Here is a 21,597-nt window from a genome sequence, read left to right on the forward strand (position 1 = left end):
TGTGTTTTTGTCGGCCAATTCAGAATTTCTGTTTAAAACAATTCTTTGGATACTTATTTTAACAGATTTGTTTAAATATTATATGAAGATAGTCTACTCTTTGTTAAAAACTAAATCAAAATAAATGTGAATGTCACCTTGATATGATCATTTTGACTGCTGACATTGTGAAATCCAGAGGGCAGAGCTGGCCAAAAGCATGAGATGTTTAACTTACCAGCTCTTCCGGGGGAACCAGGTGGGCCTTGGATACCTTTAGGTCCCTGCAGAGGCAGGCCTGGAGGCCCCGGTGGTCCTAAAGGACCAACTGGACCACGCAACCCGGGTAATCCTGCCTCCCCCTTTTGACCAGAATATCCAGAACTACCAGGAGGTCCTGGAAAACCAGGGTCTCCTTTAGGCCCTGCAAAACAGTCAATTAGTGTAAATTTGCCATGAAAATTGGAAAAATCTGGTGTGAAAATGAAGATAAATGAACAAATCATTCAGTACTTTACCTCGTGAACCGGGGAAACCGGGTGGGCCTGGGCCACCAAGGCCTGGAGCACCTAGGTAAAAAAAATAAAAAATAAATGATTCTAGATAGATATGCTACATCGAGCACATCCAACGCACTTTTGATTTCTTTTTGATTCAGACTAACCTGGTTCACCCTTTTGTCCTGGAGGTCCAGGAATACCGTCACGACCAGCAAGACCTTTATCACCAGCGAGGCCAGGTAATCCATTTCGCCCAGGATCTCCTGGCCTACCAGGTGCTCCACTAGGACCAGCAGGGCCTGGAGCACCATCCAAACCTTTAGGACCAGGAATGCCAGGTGCACCTTGGAATCCTGGGAGTCCTGGATCACCCTTTGGTCCAGAGGTACCCGGAAAGCCTGAAGATCCTGGAGGGCCATGATGGCCCTTCAGGCCAGGGGTTCCAGGATATCCTGGAGGGCCTGGTTCACCCTGGGAATTTAATAGAATTAAATATTAAAGTAAATATTCTCAATGTTCAAGCAGAAAACAATATGTTTTTACCTTCGGCCCAGGAGTTCCCGGTAATCCAAATCCTGGTGAGCCAGGATCACCTTTGGGTCCCAGGAACCCTGGTGCTCCTGGGTTTCCAGGCTGGCCAGGTCGGCCTGGTTGGCCGGAGTTTCCTTTCACTCCAGGAGTTCCTATAACAAGACAACTGGCTCAGTCTAGCTTCAAGCTTTCAAAGCCTCAGAAACAATAGGCAATGGTTTTGTCTTTGAGCTGACCTGGTAATCCCATCTCCCCCATGCTACCCTTAACTCCTGGGGCCCCTGGAGACCCTGGAGTTCCTGAGAGACCAGGATCACCTTTGGGGCCTAAACATGAAGACAAAATCAATTAAACTTGTCAACCAAACCCAATTGACTTGTACATTTGCACATACACGTGACTAGCTGATTGAAGATTTAAATATGTGCACTTCTCTGCTTTACCTGGAGCTCCTGGTAGACCTGGCCTACCATCTTGCCCAGGGACACCACTATCACCAGGGATACCACGAATACCCTTTGGTCCTGGTGGTCCGCTCAAACCTATGAAACAAATAAAGAGGATCATGAGGTGACCAAATTAAAAGGATCCATTTTTTAAATTCTGAATTTGGAAAAAAAAGAAAACACAGGTTGTGGAGGGACCCAAGTTTTCTTTATATAAGAGATGGTCTCACTGATCTACTGATCACAAAGAAAAGGTATGGGGAAAGTGAATATGTAGAAAGTAGGGGTTGACCAATATGTCGCTGAGGCTGATTCACCAGCTGACAATGGGAATTTATTAATTATTGACTAATTATTGGCTAATGCGGTTTTCTGTTTGTTCATTAATTGTCATAAATGGGACTTTTTTTTTGGCCATTGCCTGGCTTTTATTTGATAAAATATAACACACAGTGAACACAGATTTATCAGATTACTTATCAGAGTGAATCGTTTATTTCTTTATTTTTGTAAATACAATAATACCATATAATCTTAAGTAGATATTTATTTCACAAATTTTGGTAAATCAGAAATGAACTTTATGTAAATGTAATTTATTTGATTAAAGCTTACATATGAATATAATTTAATAGTAGCATCTGTTATTCTTACACTATCTATTTACTATCATTAAATTAAATTGTATAATATCATAAATCTTGACTTTATATCAGCCATGGAGATAATTATCAGCAAATTGCAGCGAGAATGTACTACGATTGGTCAGCCAAATGTGGCTGTTATCTGATCGGCTTAGAGTCCACCTATTTTCACCTATTTGTGGATTTGTCTGCACGCCTTGATGGTTGAAATGTTACAAAATCCATGTGTGCAGCGATCTACAAATGAACAGGAAGCCATTCAAAAAATGAATGCATGCCAGGCATAGTTGTGTTTATAACATGAAAACATATTTGTGAATATGTTTTTTTTTTTTTATTTGCAAATCCCATTCTATTTATTTGTGAATTAAATTTTTGTGAAACTCCTGACTACTGTGGATCTAATTCTATTTATTTGTGAATATGTAAACCTCTACATTTATTTGTGGATAATAATCTATTTATTTGGAATGAAGGAAAAGTTCTGATTACATACTAGTTGGAGGTAATAAATTAAGATTGGTTAATAAAATGCTCGAGCAGTGATACAATTCATGATGTACATGCACACTGAAATCTGGAAGGAGACAGAGTTTCTGCTTTGGCTTCCTTTAAAGTAACAATATAAAAACCAATGATCTAATGTGGCAAATAAACTGTTGACTTTATAATTAATAACACATTTCCCCCCATATACAGCATGTAAACATTTTATCATCACCAAAAAGACCATGATGGAGTGAACTAAGTAGCAGCTAATATGTTTGACTAACCTTGAGCTCCGGATTCTCCTTTTAGTCCTTTATATTCAAGTCCACGTGTCTCTAAGCCAGGTGGGCCAGGAATGCCTGGTTCTCCTTTGTCTCCCTTTGTTCCTGGGAAACCTGGGTTTCCTGGTCGTCCTGGGAAACCGTCATCTCCTACAGAGGCACAGAGCGCAATATTATTTCACTATATGAGGGACTTTATAAAATTGTTTCAGGAAAGAAGGTAAAAAATGGTATCAGACCTTTTGGTCCTGGAAAGCCTTGTCTGCCAGGGTTGCCAGGGGTCCCTGCAGGTCCTGGAGCACCCATCCCACCCATGTCTCCCTTAGGTCCTTTAATAACGATGTAGGATTAGTAGAGAAAGTCCATAAAGAAACAAGACATACATTGTATATATTAAATAAATATGGTTACAATTGGTAACATCATATTACCAGGCAGTCCTGATAGGCCGTCTTGACCAGGTAGTCCTGGACCCCCAGGTGGACCAGCTGGACCAGGAGGTCCAGGAAATCCTGGATTTCCTCTGTCACCTTGCAACCCTGGAATACTCAAACCTGGGGGGCCCCGGTCTCCTTTCTCTCCATTCACGCCAGGGAATCCTGATGAAGAGAAGACCACAACAGTGTGATATAGTGAAGCTCTAGAGTTCTGTTTTTATTAAGAACCGTAATAGCAGTACTAACATCAGTGTTTTATATTGTTTATGGGATATACTTTATTGAACGCATATTTTAGTTAACTTAAAAAAAATTACATAACACAAATATCTTTAATCCCAGATTGTTTCTGGTCTCAAAAAGTTCAAAGGAAGAGGAAAACTGCAGGCATACCAGAAGACCCCACAGAACCAGGAGCTCCTGGAGGACCAGGGGGGCCCTGAAGACCAAAGGCAGGGTTCCCCGGGGGGCCACGAGGACCAGGACCACCAGGAAAGCCACGATCACCTATGTGCAAAATGAAAATGATTGTTTGTTTAATATTTGTAAATAATAATTTAGAAAAATTAGTTTTAATGCAACATTACGATTTAATCTCTGTCTCTACCTTTAGGTCCAGGGGCACCATCAAGACCCGAACGACCTGGTGCACCAGGGTTTCCAGGGAAGCCAGGATCCCCTTTAGTACCGAGGACACCTTTACTCCCTGGGAATCCTGAAGGACCTGGAGGGCCAGGCAGACCAAAACCAGGCTCTCCCTTTGGGGACAAAGACACTCATTTGAGCACTTTAAGTTTAAAGCTGATGAGTTAGTTTAAATTAATTGCTAATACAGTCCACTCATTTATACCCCACTCTAATTTATCGTATACAACCAGGAAACACAATATTACCCATAATTCAATGCAGATATGACAGTCAAGCACAAAAAAGGACAACAGATGCACATAGCGGCTTAATTTCTTGTACTTATCTTTCATTATTCAGTCATCAACTGATAAAAAAGGTGTCAAATAAATCAATAAATCAATCCAAAACTATATTTGATTACCGTAGGTATGCTTTTTAAAAAAAAAATTTAATGACTTTATTTTCAGGATTCTCTGATTCATTAATATATTTAAAAAGAACAGCATTTATCTGAAATTGAAATCATTTGTAGATAACAATATCATATTGTATTGTGTAGAATAAATGTTTCATACTTTGGGTCCAGGTAATCCAGACTGACCAGGCAGTCCATCCAAACCTGGTCGTCCAGGAATCCCAGGGCCACCAGGGGAACCAGCAACACCAGGAAATCCTGAAGAAAAAGGACAGCACTGTTAGACATATGGAGAAAACTGTCCCTCTCTACCCAAGTAAAAAAAATAATAATATATGGCACAATCCACATGTCTAGGGAAATGAAATGGCAGGTATGGCCAAATCTGACTTTTTTTTTTATTCATGGGCATGAATAATGCTCATTTTCTAAACAATTTTTTGTGAATTGTAGAACACAATGCAGTTGATAATCTATGTGAGTCTATTAACATTTCAACAGCAGGAAAACATTGTACCTTTAGAACCAGGGGGTCCTGGCAAACCAATACCAGGAAGACCAGGATCTCCTTTAGATCCAGGTAAGCCTGGGAACCCAGGCTGTCCTGGTGTGCCTGGAGCACCTGTACAGATATGGAACCAATTTCTGTTAAATCTGCTCCATATGCATTGAACACCACTAAATGACTGCTGACAAACTATAGTCAGTCCTTTTTTTCTTTACCTTGAATTCCAGGCGGACCTGGCTGTCCATTACGTCCTGGGGGTCCACGTTCACCTTTATCTGGCACTGATAACCCAGGTTCACCTTTCTGACCTACCCATTCAGACAAACATTGAGATGATATGATGTCTATAGTAAGGTCACTGCTATAGTGAAACATGCCAAGCTAGAAGTTAAAGCAGTTAGCTGCATTTCTAGACATCACATAGTGGGTAACTACACTTAATTATCTTGATTAGTGCTAAAAAGCATATATGTGATTTATGTCTTATAAATTTTAACTTATAAAAACAAGACAAAGGTATTGCTGTTTACCTGGTGCTCCAGGGCCCCCAGGTCGTCCGGAAACACCCTGGATACCTTTCTCTCCAGGAGGTCCCTGAGAACCAAATCCTGGGGGACCAGGCAGACCCCTGTCTCCTGAAGATCCTGGCAAGCCAGGTTCACCTGGTGGACCTTGTGCACCTTTCACCAATGCCGAACCCTGTAAGAAAAATCAGTGTACTTAAATGTACTAAAGAAACGGAAGTTGTAGCTCTACTGAAAAGTGAAGAAACACTCACAGGTGGTCCTCTGAGGCCTGGGGGACCAGGAGCTCCATCACGACCAGGTCTTCCCTCGAATCCCGGCAGACCTGATGGACCCGGAAAGCCGGTGTCTCCCTTTTCTCCTTTCACCCCCAGAACAGAGATGCTATCGCCGGCATCGCCCTTCTCTCCAGGATATCCAATGGGACCCTGAGGTCCGGGTAATCCCTAAAGTGTAGAAGTGTTAAATAATTATATTCTTTAGTTACTCTAAAGCATCTATCACTTTAAACAAAAAGTGAGTCATCCAGCGTGTGTGAAAAAACTAGGATGCACTCACAGGTGGCCCCATGAGCCCTGGCCCTCCCGGGAATCCCCTGTCTCCTTTAGTTCCAGGCGAACCAGGTACACCTGACATAAAAATAAGTGTGATGTTCAGCTTGAGAAACATCTGTACTTTATATAAACAAGCCATTTATTGTTAGATTAAAGTTTTGTTCTTTAAACCTGAAGAACATGTACAAAAAGGACTCACGTTTATATTTTACATGGCATACAAAGGTATTTGAAAAAAATACTGTGCATGACCATACTATTGTTTTTTTTTTACTGTAATACTGGTGTGCAAAACAGTACTTTACAATTTGTTTATGAGATCTGTAAACCTTTATTAGGTAAAACAACATTAAAAATAAATACCTGCATGTTATAATCTCCTTATAACGATCACGCATGTGAAGATACTTATTTCAAAATAACTTTAATCTTACCTCGATTTCCAGGAGGACCTGGAAACCCTTGGGGTCCTGGGACAGGGTTTCCATTACTGAAACAATTGACGCATGTCTCTCCTTTTTGACCTAATAAAGTTGGTGTTAGAAAGTATTAAACACAAAGTTCCTTAAACCAACCAAAAAAAAAAGTATTATTTTTTTTTTATATGAAATAAATGGCAAACCATTCTGTCCTCTTTCTCCTTGAAATCCTTGCTCCCCCTGCAGGCCTGGAGGACCAGTTGGACCACGGACACATTCTACTTCGTTGACTGTTCCTGGAGGACCCGGAGGTCCTGAGACTCCTTGGGGACCTGGTGGACCTGTTCTCCCAGGTGGTCCAGGAAGGGAGTTTCCAGGAAGTCCCTCATCACCCTTTTCTCCTCTCTCTCCAGGTAAACCTGGTGGACCGGAAGGCCCTGGACCTCCAATTCCTATAATGACAGATTTATTCAACTAACTGCAATTATGAATTAACATGAATTATGCATGACTGAACTGCAAATGAAAAGCTGTGTGAAATACATTACAAACTAATATATATATATATATATATATATATATATATATATATATATATATATTAACTTACCTGCAACACCCGGTGGCCCAGGCGGCCCCTGAATACCTACCAAAGGAAAAAAATATGCATTGACTACTCACACACATAACACTGTACAACATATTCTTATGCATAAACTGAAGATACATTATATTTCTGCTTTCTTGCTTCAATGTCTGACCAGGCCACAATACACAACCTTGTAATTGCATCACTAAAAAAGGGACTTAATATTACCGTTACCTAGGACTTATTAATCTGATAATACATGCATCCCATTCAGGGAACTATGCAAGAACGAACATAATAAGAAGCATGAATTATGGACTAATCTTTTTACACAACTTATTTTAAGCTTGACCTTGAGTAGTGTTTAAATACCTGACAGTCCTCTATCTCCTTTAGGGCCAGGATATCCTGGCTGACCACTGTCTCCTTTTGGTCCTATTCCACCTGGGAACGGCCCATTCTATGAGGTGAAAAGATTTTATGATATCAGGCTTGTGTATTGATGACCGAATAGAAAATGTAAAATTAAATTTATGCATTTAGCAGACGCTTTTATCCAAAGCAACTTACAGTGCATTCAGGCTATCAATTTTTACATATCATGTGTTGCCAGGGAATTGAACCCCCAACCTGGCGCTTGATAACGCAGTGCTCTACCAACTGAGCTACAGGAACACTTTAGAAGAATATAAAATATTAAATAGAAGAGTGAAATATTCAACATTACCCTGTATGATGGTGGTCCAGGAGGTCCCCGATCTCCTTTTTCACCCTATAGGCATTAATAAAAGAATATATGTATGATTTCAAACCAGAGGCAAGAGAGGATGCGGACAAAAAAATACTGTGACAATCGCTGCTACATTGTGACAATATCCATGTTGAATCACAATAGGTTAGCAAATCCCCCAGACAAAAATGGAAAGTAAAGGAATAATTACAACATCTTTATTTAAATTCATTTCAAGTAACAAAATGACATCTGAGTGAGCTGTTTTTTATGAATGCTCAGCTCATTTACTTTAAAGTTGCACCTCTGTACTCATGATTATCATTACACAAGGTTTACTATGGATCTAATGTTGCGTTCACACTGTTAAGGAAAGAAACGTTCAGTACGTACTCTTGTACCATCTCGCCCCGACAGACCAGGAGGACCTGGATCTCCTTTATCACCCTAAAAAAAGAGATGTCACAAGTAATAAAGAATATCACCTGTGATAAACATTACCAAACATCTCTTGTAGACAGCTCACCGGATATCCAGGGAGGCCTTGTTCACCATCTTTGCCAGGTTTTCCCTTATGAAAATAAATATATCACAGCGTAAATGTCATAAAATGCAGTAAACATAACTGAGTTGGGGTTCCAACAGGCTTCAACTCACTCGCTTTCCAAGCTCCCCAGGTTCTCCTTTCTCACCTTTCTGGCCCCCTTCTGGACCCTGTCAGCCAAAGACATGATAGTTAATTACAAACTGAAAAAAAAAAAAAAACATAATCCGCATCATATTTATATGTACATATAATGATGATGAATACTATCAGATGAATACTATACTCCTGAGAGAGGTCAAGATGCCATTGTGTTTTTAATGAATGAAGAATGGAGCGAAAGGAAGCAAAAAGAAAGATACATACAGGGGGACCAGGGGGACCTGGATAACCAGGATCTCCAGATGGGCCGCGATCACCCTATTAAAAAAACATTCATGAAAACATACATTCACAAAAGCATAATGTAGAAGCTATCATGTTATGTAACTCAAGAAAGTTTTACTATTTGTCATTATGTATGAGAAAAAAGTGAGTCGAATATGGCTGAAAACTGCATTTGGACTGTGAGGTAAAAAATAAATAAAAACCTTACATTAATAAGACTAGTTCTAAAAGAAAATAAGGCTGGTTGTAAAAGGTTTGAAGCAAGTAAATGATACCTTTTCTCCTTGTTGAATTTCTATACCAGGTATGCCTGACACTTCGCCAACCTGCCCCGGTGGCCCAGGAGGTCCTTTTAATCCACGGTCACCCTTCACACACAAAAATATGCACATTAAAAACCCAACTGTTAATAAGCCTGGTGAATATGCTGTTTTTGTCACAGAGCAATGTGCATACCTTCTCTCCTTTGGGCCCTTGGAAGTTCAAACCCATGTTTCCCTTCAAGGTAAAGAGACACATTAGCACTTTGACAAAATGTGAGACAAATAAAACCTGACACTGTTTAATTGCGGCATTCAAACTTACCTTTGGCCCTGGTGGACCAGGAGGGCCTTGACGACCCTGAAAAATGGTGGAATTAACAAATTAAATCAATTCTAAAACTGTATGAGCCAGATTAATCTGAAATATATATGGTGGAGTCTGAATCACACAAGCTTACAGCTGCACAAATTAACAAAGAATTTATAATCAGCATCTTACCTCATACCCACGGGGGCCAGAAGGACCTACAGGACCTGGAGGACCCGGGACTCCAGGTTCACCCTATATATTGTAACCAGAGTGTTATGATGGCATATTTATAGGCACTTCATAACACATGATGAATTTAGTATTCATGAAAATTTTCAGTCTGGTTTTAAGCCCCGTCACAGTACAGAAACTGCTCTTTTAAGAGTTTTTAATGATCTTCTTTTAACTTTGGACTCTGGTAACTCTGCTGTTTTAGTCCTTTTGGATTTGACTGCGGCCTGTGACATGGTCAACCACTCTAATCTTTTATCTAGACTTGATCACTGTGTCGGCATTAAGGGCATAGCCCTTAAATGGTTTCAATCATACAGGTCCTTATCAAAAAATTTGCATATTGTGATAAAAGTTCATTATTTTCCATAATGTAAGGATAAAAATGTAACTTTCATATATTTTAGATTCATTGCACACAAACTGAAATATTTCAGGTCTTTTATTGTTTTAATACTGATGATTTTGGCATAAAGCTCATGAAAACCCAAAATTCCTATCTCAAAAAATTAGCATATCATGAAAAGGTTCTCTGGACATCTAGACAAGACTACTACTCGGCTTTCCCCTGTCCTAGCTTTACTACACTGGCTTCCTGTCCGCTTCAGGATTGATTTCAAGATTTTATTGTTTGTTTTCAAGATTTTAAATGGGTTGGCGCCTGCGTATTTATCAGAGCTTTTACATGTCCATTCCCCCGTTAAAGCATTGAGGTCATCCAATCAGATGCTCCTCAATGTTCCAGGAACTAGGTTAAAAAATAAAGGTGACCGAGCTTTTTCAGTGGTGGCACCTAATTTGTGGTGCCACATAAGAACTGCTCAGACTGTTGGAATTTTTAAGTAATTTCTTAAGACACACTTGTATTCCTTGGCTTTTATATCGAGCTGAGCTGTGACATTGTGATGTTTTTACTGTATTTATCTTATTTGTGTGTGACTCTCTATTTTTCTTTTCTAGACACTGTTAAGCACTCTGGTCAACCATGGTTGTTTTAAAATGTGCTATATAAATAAATTGAACTGAACTTCAAGAAATGCAAATATGTTTTCTGTTAACTTGCTGGCACAGTACAGAAGGCAAATTCGCAAGAAATAAATTTGTAACTGTGAGATATAAAGTTGTCATAAAGAGAAACCTTTTTTTTTTTTCTTTAAAGCAACTTATATGGTAAATAATTCATATTATGATACTCAATTAAAAGGGTACATAGTGAATTATGCTTTAATCTCAGAATTATGCTTTGATTTGACCTCAGACATTCATGGGAACATGAGTTTTACTGTAACTTTTCAGAAAATCTGGTTCTGTTGCTAATTGATCTGGAAATGCTCACCCTGGAGCCAAGTAAACCATCAAAACCAGGAACTCCGTTTTCTGAAATGCGATTAATCTCTATGACATCCCCAGGCTCCCCCTGCAGGAGAAAAGAGAAGGCATTTATAAACATAATTTGACACAGATCCTAATATGTACTGAGGGAAGTGTGCCACTACAGTGCAGAACATCAGCATGTGTATTATGGAATGAAATAATTGCCTTTTGTCCTATAGAACCTGGTGGACCCTGTGGAGACAAGAAAGTATAAATTATTTTGAGAATTAGATTTCAAATGTGAGAGTATGCTTACAACTTTGAAATGTGGCTTAAAGCAACACTTACTGATGGACCCTCTAAACCTGGAAAACCTGGACTTCCTGGGAATCCTCTTTCACCCTTGTAAAGAAATAAAGAAAGTTTATGTTTGTTATTTTTTTAAGTTTGAATTCAAGATTCAAAAGATTCTTGTTTGGAGCGTTTCATACTTTGGTTCCGTTACAGCCAGGAACTCCTCTGGGTCCTGCAGGGCCATCCTGTCCTGGGATACCCTGTCAGTCAAAAACAGCACATACATGCTTATAACTATTGCCATTTACAGTGAGAGGCAAGAGATAGACAGAGGACAGCAGAATGACAAAATTACATCATATTACTATTACTGTTGTACGTTTTCTGCAAATTGTGTCTAACGTAGAGGCACAATTTGAATATCTGATCCTAGCCAAAGTGCACATATTACACTAATTGATAGTGAACGTCATTGTCAGCAATGTTCAATTTGGATTTATAGATCAATTCTTGCAGCCATAATTATGTAATCTGCTTACAAAAGTCCTCTAAAATAGTTAGTGTGGTTTGTTTCCTGTTGTGGATCATTAGTTGATTCACTCACTGGGATTCCTGGTGTTCCTGGGAAACCTGGTAATCCAGGAGGTCCCTGCAAAAACACAGAAACTGTCAGCATTTGTTGATAACTGTAGATCCAATTTTAGCCAGAAGCTGTTATGGAGAAACCCTCACTCTTATCCCTTTAGGCCCCCTTGGCCCTGTAGGTCCATCATCACCCTGTGAGAGACACAAAGTCCAGTTTTAATAGAAGCAACAGTATAGCTGATCAATAACAGATTCTGATTGATCTGTTATTATACATATGAATATATGAATATCACAATGGACAGATGTGCTGACCACAGACCTTCTCTCCACGAAATCCAATCGGTCCCTCTGGTCCAGGGAATCCTGGAACACCTGGCTGGCCGGTTAAACCTGGAAACCCTCGCTCACCCTGTCATTATAGTTAGGAAAATATTTAATGAAAAACATAAAAGAGACCAAAGAAGATACAGCATCATAGAGAGAGTCATTATCATTAGAGATGTACACAGGAGATCACATCACTTATAAAAAACAATAAAACTAAGTAATGTAAACAGTCCAAGTGATCCTATAAGACTAGCTTTCCACACAGGATTTCAAAATCACAAACATCTAAGCATACAGCGATACATTACCCAGTGCAGCACTTCTGGTAGCACAGGTAAAAATGAAAAGAGTCAGGCTTATGTAGAGCTCCTGTTCACTTCATTTGATGCATGCATGGATTAAATACATTCATATTAGCCTACAGACATCAGGCTACAGAAGCATTCCCTTCAACTGTAAGTGCCCTACAAAGTGGATTTCACAGGCTATTCCAATCTGAAGGGAGTGAACGTGTTCAGTTTAAAAGGCACTGTAAATGGCAGAGGGAATAAGGGAACATCAATTCAGACATATATATATTAAAGTATAGCAATTTATGTTATACTTATTTAAAGAAGTTTACTGTTATCAGTCCTCAAACTCCTCTCATAAGTGCGACTCAAGTTTCATATGAGCTAGATGATGTTACAAATGAACGTATTTTGTTGGGAGAAGTGAACTTCAACAGATATCCTGTTCTCTGGAGAAGTGAACATCTGTCTGAAATGTGGCTGTTTGTTTGTGGATAGACACTCACCTTGTGTCCTTTCACCCCACTACAGTCACACTTCCGTCCCGTCTCACAACCATGACATGCCTGAAAACACAAAACACAACTTATTTATAAGCACACAGAAAAGATTTTGGAGGGGGACAAAGTTTGGATTTTTTTTTTTATGTTTTTCAAAAGTTTTTTTCATGTTAATCAGAAATACAGTAAAAAACAATAATAATGTTTAATACTACTGCAATTTAACAAAACTACTTTCTATTTAAAAACGTAAAAAAAAAAAAAATGTATTCCTGATGGCAAAACTGAATTCTCAGCAGTCTTAACACCAGTCTTCAGTGTCACATGATCCTTCAGAAATCATGCTAATATGCTGATTTGGTGCTCAAAGCTTAAAAAAATCTTTACAAAATTCTTGACAGATTGTGCATGCACATAAAAAATTATCATTAACCATAAAATCATCTTTAGTCGATGTCATAACTTGAGTCTATTTTACAAGAGCATCTTTATAGTTCACTTCAATAAAGTTTCACCACTCATCATCATCAGGTGACCAGTGAAGTCATCAATCCTGACAGTCCTTATGAACATAACAATTATGTCTACAGTCTACTGCATATGAACATACTATTTCACTAAAAACAGAATATGTGTGAATACATCTGTCATGAAAAAAGGACATTTCTCTGACTGTCATCATACTCCCAGGTTTAGAAAAGATTTAGCATCAGGCAGTAGTGTTACAGTAAATCAAATCTACTGTGAAATCTACTATACGCAAACATTTTTCAAAAGTAATAATCAATGTAAGAGGTAAAAAAATACTGGAGGCACAATTAAAATAAAAAGTGAATAGTAAATTTGTTAATTTGTTTAACAAAATTAATTTGTTAATTGACAAACTGTCAATGGTGTGATAAGCACTGCTGAGTCAGAATAAATGATTATTAAATCACAGCAAATAAACTGACTGTACAATCACAATAGATTTAAGTTGCATTCTTTTTGTGCTATAAAGAGCCCATGGGTATTTTTGATACAAACACTAGATGACGCTATTTTCTTTCTGAAATAACCACTACGCCTTAAAACAAGACCTCCAGTAGACACGAGCTGGACTTGAATGCTTATTTCATAGAAAACTGCTGCACATAAAGGGACAATGCCAAGATGGCAAATGAAACTAAAATTGATACTGACTTCAATTAGTATAAAACAAATATTGGTATTATTAAGTATTTCTAATTAGACAGAATTAACTCCTATACATAATGCTTGTTAGAACTGATTTTAATCATCATAATTAACATCTACATGGAGTCTTTTTTTACTGATCATCACATTACCGAACTGCCTGGAAACATGTGAATGTATTTGTCAGATTTTAGATTGTAAAATATATTAATATAGAAGATTTTAAGTAATTCTGAAATGGTGCACTACATTACACTACACTAGCGAAAGCAACACAAAATATGTGCATGTGTACACATGCATCGGTACATGATGTGCCTTATGTTGTTAGAGATTCCTTGTCTCGTTGTGTAAAATTTGCAATAATAAAAATAATTTTAAAAAATGACCTGGAACATTGGTCCTGTTAGTCAAACACACATGCAAAATGTTCTTTAGCTGGTCTCGAGAATCTCAAAGTCTAAACAGACATGCTGAAGGGAAGTCAAATTTTCTGGCTTGTAATTGTTCTTAAGGTCTACAGAGTCATATACTGCATTGTCAAAAACTTTTCAATACATCAAAACAATGACTGACATCACAAAGTATTGAACTGGCCCACAGGACTGGTCATTACCACAGGAACAAAACACTGCATGCATATTAAAAACTACATTAAAAACACCCAAAGTGTGAAAACAACAACAACAAAAAAAAAAAAAAAAAAAAAAGCACCAAGCTGAACACACACACTGAATTCTGTTAAACACACAAACAGTGATATAACATACTATTATAACAGAACTGGACAGATTTTGTAATATAAAGAGATATTTAAGATCAAGGCATTCTTGAATCACAATAGAAACACAACAAAATCACTGACAAATAAAAAGATTCATCTTTTGGCAGAGCATCTCATCCCCCGCAGAAAAACACATTCTGACCAGCTTAACTCAGCATCATTATGCTAATGAAAAACAAGCAAAATTCAAATTCAAAATTCAAAAATTGATGTTATGTGTCAACTCCACTTAAGATTTTAGGTTAAAATGTATATGAATGTTTGTGGAAAAGTGTATACTGTTTAAATTAGTTTTTGAGACACTAAAGCATATCACATCACACAAGGTCATGCAAACTTAAAGTCTGTGTAAAGTCAGTTCTGAGGATTGTTTCCAAGCATTTTTGGTAATAGATTTCCATGCTGGTGTTGACAAATGTTGTTGTATGTCTAGACACTAGAGGGCAGATTTTCTATCTACAGTCAAATTGGGTGGAAAGATCAGTGGCTAGATGGGGAGAAGAACAGGGCCACCCTGTGGAGAATATTAAGCAGTGCAACGATTGATCACAAGAGGGAATCAGCAGATTCCAGTCCAGGGCTCGTGGATTAACTGAGCCCTAGTCAAAGATGGCCTGAGGGCAGATGAATGCTGGGAGCAGACAGAACAAAGCGGCAGCAGACCACAAGTAATGCCTGTGTCTGAATGGCCCAGTCAAACACACATGATCATTATAACACACAAGCTCACCGTCAAATGTTTTGGCCAGCTACACTGATTTAATGACAAATATTTATAACTGGCAAGCACATCTATGAAAAATCTTTTACATCATTCATGTTTTAAGCTGGGTTGCATAATAGGGTCTGTATCTTCTCGCAGTAGCATAAAGTGTTAATGATGGGGAAAACAGGTGAGATAGAGGGAAAAGTGAATCATCCAGGCATTGATTGATGAGGTGAAGGTGCAGTCCTTTAATTAAACACTATTACCTTCCATATCTTTCCCACCCATTTCACACACTCTCATAACCACATCATTTTTTTTTTAAAATCAAGACTGCAGGTTGAAAAACAAAGTATACATTTTAAATGCTGTGACCGTTTCGAAACATGTTTTGGCTTTTACTTTTTCACTGAAATTGCCCTTCATTATGACAAATTCATTTTGCTCACAGTTGTCATATAGTTTAACAGAAACACACTAAAATGCTTTTTCTTTCAGGCACCATTCAGTAATAACAGTAAGAATTACACATTTCACTACATTCCTTTTCCACAGACACTGCTGTGTTTCATGACTTCAAGGTCCATGGGATAAGAAAACATGTTTTTAGGGTAGAACTCTTTTAAACCGAATGAGCCAGAAAGGACCTTCTTCAGATGTCCTGCACTTTTCCCGTGGAGTTAACAAAGGGATGACCTTTAACCTCTACCAGTTAACCAGTTAAGGCCGAGTGGCTCGTGTGGTTTGCGGGTGAGGGGAAAAACATTCACGGGGTCAAATGTTTACCAAGGTAATGCCAGAATAATAATCATATTGCACTGGTGTTCTCTTTAAACTCCACCAGAGCTGTACTCAGAAAATGACAACAAACTCAGTATGTCTCTCGCTCAGTGAGGAGCTTGACTTCAGATTTCATTTAAGAGGACTTTTGGATGCAAGCACAAGCAAAAACCACTTACAGCAACCTGAGCAATAAAAAAAATCCTGTTCCCAGGACTCCAAGGGGAAATCCACAGGGGGTATACATTACAGATAAGCCAATGTTTGGTTTGAGGAGTATTTTATACAGATATTTACACTTGCACTTTATTTCTCAATCTATTATTGGTTATTTAATTTAAACTATTGTTCAAAAGTTTGGGGTCAATTATTATTATTCTTTTTTAAAGTAATTATTACTTTTATTCAAAAAGGACCCATTCAACTGATTAAAGTGACAGTAAAGTTACAAAAATACTGTTTAAAAAAAGATGTTATTTTGAACTTACTATTCATCCTAAAACAAATGCATCATAAATATTAAGTAGCACAACAGAAAGACTATTCTAGATTATTAAAAAAATGAACATTTTATGCTATTTGTTATTAATAACATTAATATTTACTGCTGCAGTATAATTATTGTTTTTATTATAATCAAACAAACCAATAATTAAGAATTAGTAATCAGACACTTAATAATCTGGGTATCTTCCATAAAAAATAAAAAATAATAAAATAAAAAAAAACCTCTACTTGTGGTTCAGTCTAGCACAAGCTAGTTACCCCACCGAGGAAGAATCTTATATCTTAACACTACATGCAAATAATTATACAGATAATTATGTTTCTGAATCAGATACGGTATAGGTTCATCACAACAGACTAGAATGGAGAAGTCAGGACAGTGATGCATGGTTTTTGCATTGCATTGTACCCTTCTGTGGTGGGCTCCATTCAAAACAGTACACGCACAAGTCCACCTGTTAAGGAAGATAAAGACATTTCTCCCAAACACTGACAGAGAGACCGTGGGACTGTAAATATGGGTTTGGGATCTCACACAGTTTCTCAGACAGCAGGGGAGGCTCTTGAGTCAAGGCCATTACTCCATCCTCTAATCTGGGATGTAGCAAACAAATAAAGTTTGGTTACAGGATTTAAAATGAGAATCAGTGTACTGTTGTTCACATCTAAAACACATTTTACTGAAATCAGCAATTCATAGAATTTTTGTGTGGATATTTGTTACCACATCACTGACTGAACTGATAAAGCTCTTATCAAATTGCCAAAACACACAAGTTTCCCAAGAGAAAGAGAAATTGACATATTTCTCCTATCATCCAAGCTGTAAAAATGTCAGAGAAAGCACAATACTTATAGTCTAATCGGTACTTGTTTAAAACAACTATTTCCAGGTGCACTGGATGTGATGTGGTACAAATGGCATTCTCTAAATATTTGCGGATACAAATCGAGCAGTTTATGCAATGGCAGCATGGAGTCCCTCTTTTCACCACTAGAGGACGCTACAAAGCGGGTTACTGTATATAGCTGTACTGGTCAATAGTTATTGACTGCTATGCAAGTTAACTCCTCTCTAGGAAATCAGCTTTCATTTGTAATATCAGAGCAACAGTGAAAAGAAAAACAAAAATTAGAGTGATGTTCAGAGAGTGGGGATAACAGCAGAGAAGCAACTGGATGTGGACTGGCACTCCAATGATTGTGAGACAAGTTCCCACCTGAACTATAATCTGGAGATCTAATTCTATCCCTAACAGAGCGTGTTCAAACCTGCATGCCATACCCAGCTTGCATATGAATCCAAAACTGCAGAGCTCAAATGAAGCGCTCTTGAAGTTTTTGCCATACTGCAGTTTGTTTAAAGGGGTCATATGCTTTTTTAAATATCATTATTTTGTGTATTTGGTGTAACAGAATATGTTGACATGTCCCCCCTTTCCATAATTGCAAGCTTCTTCTTTCAAAATAAATGTAAAGACAGTTAATAATGTCCTTAGGTTTACAATCAGTTCAAGCCCGAAAGAGGAAGAGTGGTGTGAAATACAGATACAGTGATGAAGCTTGTATGTGTTTGCAGTACACAAGCCACAGACGGTTAAGACTCCACTGTGTGACCCTCTCTCTCTCTCTCTCTCTCTCTCTCTCACTCACACACGCGACGTGCAAAACTCTGCATTGGAACAGTTAGCAAATACTGAAACTAATATCAAAACATACTTCCAGTAGCTGTTTGTGAAACATCAGTTTGTCATAGCAAAGTCAGAATAACCTCTTCTCCTAGGTTCACGAAACGGTCGTCCATAAATGCATCTACTTTCTGAAGGCCAAATAAAGTGCTTTTGCTTTCACCTAGATACACACAGCATCTCCCTGACATGGCTGCTTCAACACTAACTGCGGTTACTGAAACCACACCTTCTTTCTTTGATTGAACATTTGGGCGGCATTACGCAAATATTTCCACATAGTGACAGACGTGTGGGGGCATGTTTGAACAAGCTGTTTTGGGGGGGCATGGCAAAGTCTATAGAAAGAATATTCCTTTGCAACTCTACAGACCTCCTTTATGCACCAAGAGCTTGTAAGACTCCAGAGAAAAAGGAAAAATTCAAATCACATCATATGACCCCTTTAAGCACGGCAATAGCGGCAGCTTGAAGCTTGCGGACAAACCTTTTTGTTCAAAAGAGGATATTTAAAACACATTACTTATAATACTGTGTTAAAAGGTTATTTTTGATGATTTTTTCTCTCCCATTAAAAAGCAGTGATGTCACAAGGCAAGAGGAGGATAGATAATATAATGCCACAGAAGCCAGAGCTTTATTGGAAAAGCATTGATGGGCCAAGGAAAACAAGACAACTCTGCAGTAAATATTAAATATATTAACTTAAAGAATGTATGTCTGTAATTACTTGCTTGAAAATGTCCACATAAAAAAAAACAAAAAAATAAATAAAAATAAACAATGCCAGATCAGAAATCCCATGAAACATATATCTAGAAGACAAATTTAATTTATTTTTCTTTCTTTCTTTCTTTCTTTCTTTCTTTCTTTCTTTCTATGTATTGCTAATGTTTTTTGAGATGTAAAGCATCATCCAATTTACTGTTTACATGCACATGGCCAGAGTTACACAGGGGAGCCACTACTGCGTCTGTTCACCACTAATAGCAGAAGCAGATGGGAATGAAAAAGAGGCAAAGAAAATGGGGAGCTGAGGATCACCCAAAAGTTGAATAGCAAGTGTGTGTACGACATGGAAAGTAAATAGTTTTGCTGTTTAGGGAAGGGGCATGCATGACTCTAGCTCTCTAAAGCCATAAAAAAATACATGTTGAAACAAGATCTATTGTTGCTCATTGTTCGAAAAGACATTGAAGAAACATGCACATACATCTCTATCTGACAAAAGCTATATAATTACAACTAGACACTAGCATATTACGATGTCTGTCTCGCACAGACTGTCTCACTCCCACCTCAATGGCCTGGATGAAATGCTTTTCACTTTTACAATGACACTGGAGCCAAACTTAGATGGAGTTCAATAATGTGTCATCTTTGGAAGAGGGAGGGATAGCTTACTCCTTAAGGATTTATTAAAGGGATTATATTAAAGGTCAGTGTTAGTGGGAAAAAACACCTCAAACACTTCCAGGCAATAAATATTTGCTAGAATCTCCACAACAAAGAGAGCAAAGGGAGTGTGAAACAAAATCACCACAAAACTACAAATACATAGAACATCAGATCACATGCATTCCATCACATTTTTGCCAAAAATGAATGATAGAAATGTGGATTTATTCTGCTAAAGGAGGAATGTAGGATAGTGCCTTGGATGCTGGGCACTTGGAGTTGGCACGTGTTCAAGATGTTGAAACCACAGGTATGGGCCTGAGCAGGTTTACTACTTCAAAACATGGCTGATGTCACTCTGATGGGGCAGGTGTACATCAGGGTCATATTCACAAAACATATTAAGGCTAAAAGTAGCTACTAACTTGCTGATTTAAAAGAAACTCTTCAAATCAATGGCGTGCCAGTGCATATTTTAGGACTCCTACATTTTTGCTTTGTAAGTATTTCACAAATAATTTTAGCACTAAAATCAGCTCCTAAATCTGTGAAAAAGTTAGGGGTAGTCAAGAGGACCAAATCACAAACAATGGTTGTTGCCGGCAATCTGGCTCAGAGCAGACATTTGTTTTTAAACATTTCACAATAATTTCCATTTAATTGAATTGTGTTAACAAAAGTGAACCATAATGAGGCTTTATAGCCTATTCCACACTCAAGTGCAAACATGAATCTTGCCGCAAAGGTATTTTGGTAAGGAGATATTTTAAGTATCCAAGAATAAACTAATGTTTTCTGAGTCAGTGTCTGCTGTTAAGATCAAGTTGACAACGCTCACAGTCTCCATAATACAGTGACGCACCTTTAGAAAGAAATGCACGTTTACGGATTACACAATTGTTTTCAGTTTGAATTAGCTAGTTTAAAAGTAGACATTTATAGCTTTCTATAAACAAATTTCTCATGTCTATGAGGGATGTAATCTATACGCTGGGCTTCAGTTCACGGAGACAGAGACAGATACGGCAGAAAGTGCATCCTGTTTGTTTTCTTTATTTTACAAAACCACAACATTTTTTTAATATTGTGAGTGCACAAAATTAAATGATGCATTGCTTTTATCTGTAAAAGAGGACTTGGATTTTATGTTGTGTCCACAGTTATCAGGAAAAATGCTAGTGATCGCTTGTGTAAATTTGCTGCAAATTACATGAAATGAAATAATAAGCCATATTTGAGGTTGATGAAAGGCGAACATTTACCTCATTCTACAATATTTCTATGATTAAATCAGTGACCCCTTTCAGCCAGTCTCTGTGTGCATAGTTACTAGGCTTGATGACATCATCCATAGCAACGAGGTCAACCCCGCCCTTTCTCTTAGCCTAAGATTTCTCTCTATTCCTTAGTAGAGGAAACTCCCTGCTAAGAACTTTGACTGCTATTTAGGAGAATTCTTAGTGCTAAGATAAAATGTTTTGTGAATACAGCCCTTAGCATATAACATCATGCTCATTAGAAAATAAAACACTTACGTACTATAAACTGTTCAAAAATTACTCTGAAGGTTTCCTTCCCACATTTTACAACAGCTTTACCATAAAGGGATCGTTTACCCAAGAATGAAAATACTCACCGTTATGTTTCCTCTGCAGAACACCAAAGATTGAACTGAATTTTGAAGAATGTTTTGAAGAATGTTGGTGACCATTGTGGGTGGCATTGTACAGTCAAAAAACTTAGTTTTAAGAAAATGACTGATCGTTTCACCAGATAAGACCCTTATTCCTCAGCTGGGATCGTGTAGAGCCCCTTGAAGCTGCACTGAAATTGC

General features: G+C 38.0%; 1 protein-coding gene across 1 annotated transcript in view; it reads right to left on the minus strand.

The window, feature by feature from the left end:
- LOC113051393 (collagen alpha-5(IV) chain-like) overlaps positions 1-21,597 on the minus strand; it is a 38,431-nt gene that overhangs the window by 7,296 nt on the left and 9,538 nt on the right. Inside the window, exons 2-39 of the mRNA XM_026215108.1 lie at positions 12,731-12,790; positions 11,927-12,016; positions 11,752-11,796; positions 11,624-11,668; positions 11,217-11,279; positions 11,074-11,127; positions 10,951-10,977; positions 10,748-10,828; positions 9,370-9,432; positions 9,193-9,228; positions 9,064-9,105; positions 8,883-8,975; positions 8,587-8,640; positions 8,334-8,390; positions 8,203-8,247; positions 8,070-8,123; positions 7,674-7,718; positions 7,319-7,406; positions 6,968-7,003; positions 6,561-6,809; positions 6,373-6,462; positions 5,943-6,013; positions 5,639-5,830; positions 5,391-5,559; positions 5,076-5,168; positions 4,870-4,974; positions 4,513-4,610; positions 3,915-4,065; positions 3,701-3,814; positions 3,302-3,469; positions 3,110-3,199; positions 2,874-3,020; positions 1,454-1,552; positions 1,247-1,336; positions 1,023-1,162; positions 644-950; positions 498-548; positions 218-403 (exon numbers count right to left, since the gene is read on the minus strand). Of these exons, the coding sequence (XP_026070893.1) occupies positions 218-403; positions 498-548; positions 644-950; positions 1,023-1,162; positions 1,247-1,336; positions 1,454-1,552; positions 2,874-3,020; positions 3,110-3,199; positions 3,302-3,469; positions 3,701-3,814; positions 3,915-4,065; positions 4,513-4,610; positions 4,870-4,974; positions 5,076-5,168; positions 5,391-5,559; positions 5,639-5,830; positions 5,943-6,013; positions 6,373-6,462; positions 6,561-6,809; positions 6,968-7,003; positions 7,319-7,406; positions 7,674-7,718; positions 8,070-8,123; positions 8,203-8,247; positions 8,334-8,390; positions 8,587-8,640; positions 8,883-8,975; positions 9,064-9,105; positions 9,193-9,228; positions 9,370-9,432; positions 10,748-10,828; positions 10,951-10,977; positions 11,074-11,127; positions 11,217-11,279; positions 11,624-11,668; positions 11,752-11,796; positions 11,927-12,016; positions 12,731-12,790 (3,688 nt within the window). The remainder of the gene's footprint in view (positions 1-217; positions 404-497; positions 549-643; positions 951-1,022; positions 1,163-1,246; positions 1,337-1,453; positions 1,553-2,873; positions 3,021-3,109; positions 3,200-3,301; positions 3,470-3,700; positions 3,815-3,914; positions 4,066-4,512; positions 4,611-4,869; positions 4,975-5,075; positions 5,169-5,390; positions 5,560-5,638; positions 5,831-5,942; positions 6,014-6,372; positions 6,463-6,560; positions 6,810-6,967; positions 7,004-7,318; positions 7,407-7,673; positions 7,719-8,069; positions 8,124-8,202; positions 8,248-8,333; positions 8,391-8,586; positions 8,641-8,882; positions 8,976-9,063; positions 9,106-9,192; positions 9,229-9,369; positions 9,433-10,747; positions 10,829-10,950; positions 10,978-11,073; positions 11,128-11,216; positions 11,280-11,623; positions 11,669-11,751; positions 11,797-11,926; positions 12,017-12,730; positions 12,791-21,597) is intronic.

The sequence above is a fragment of the Carassius auratus genome, chromosome 32 (assembly GCF_003368295.1).
Source record: "Carassius auratus strain Wakin chromosome 32, ASM336829v1, whole genome shotgun sequence".
Lineage (NCBI taxonomy): Eukaryota > Metazoa > Chordata > Actinopteri > Cypriniformes > Cyprinidae > Carassius > Carassius auratus.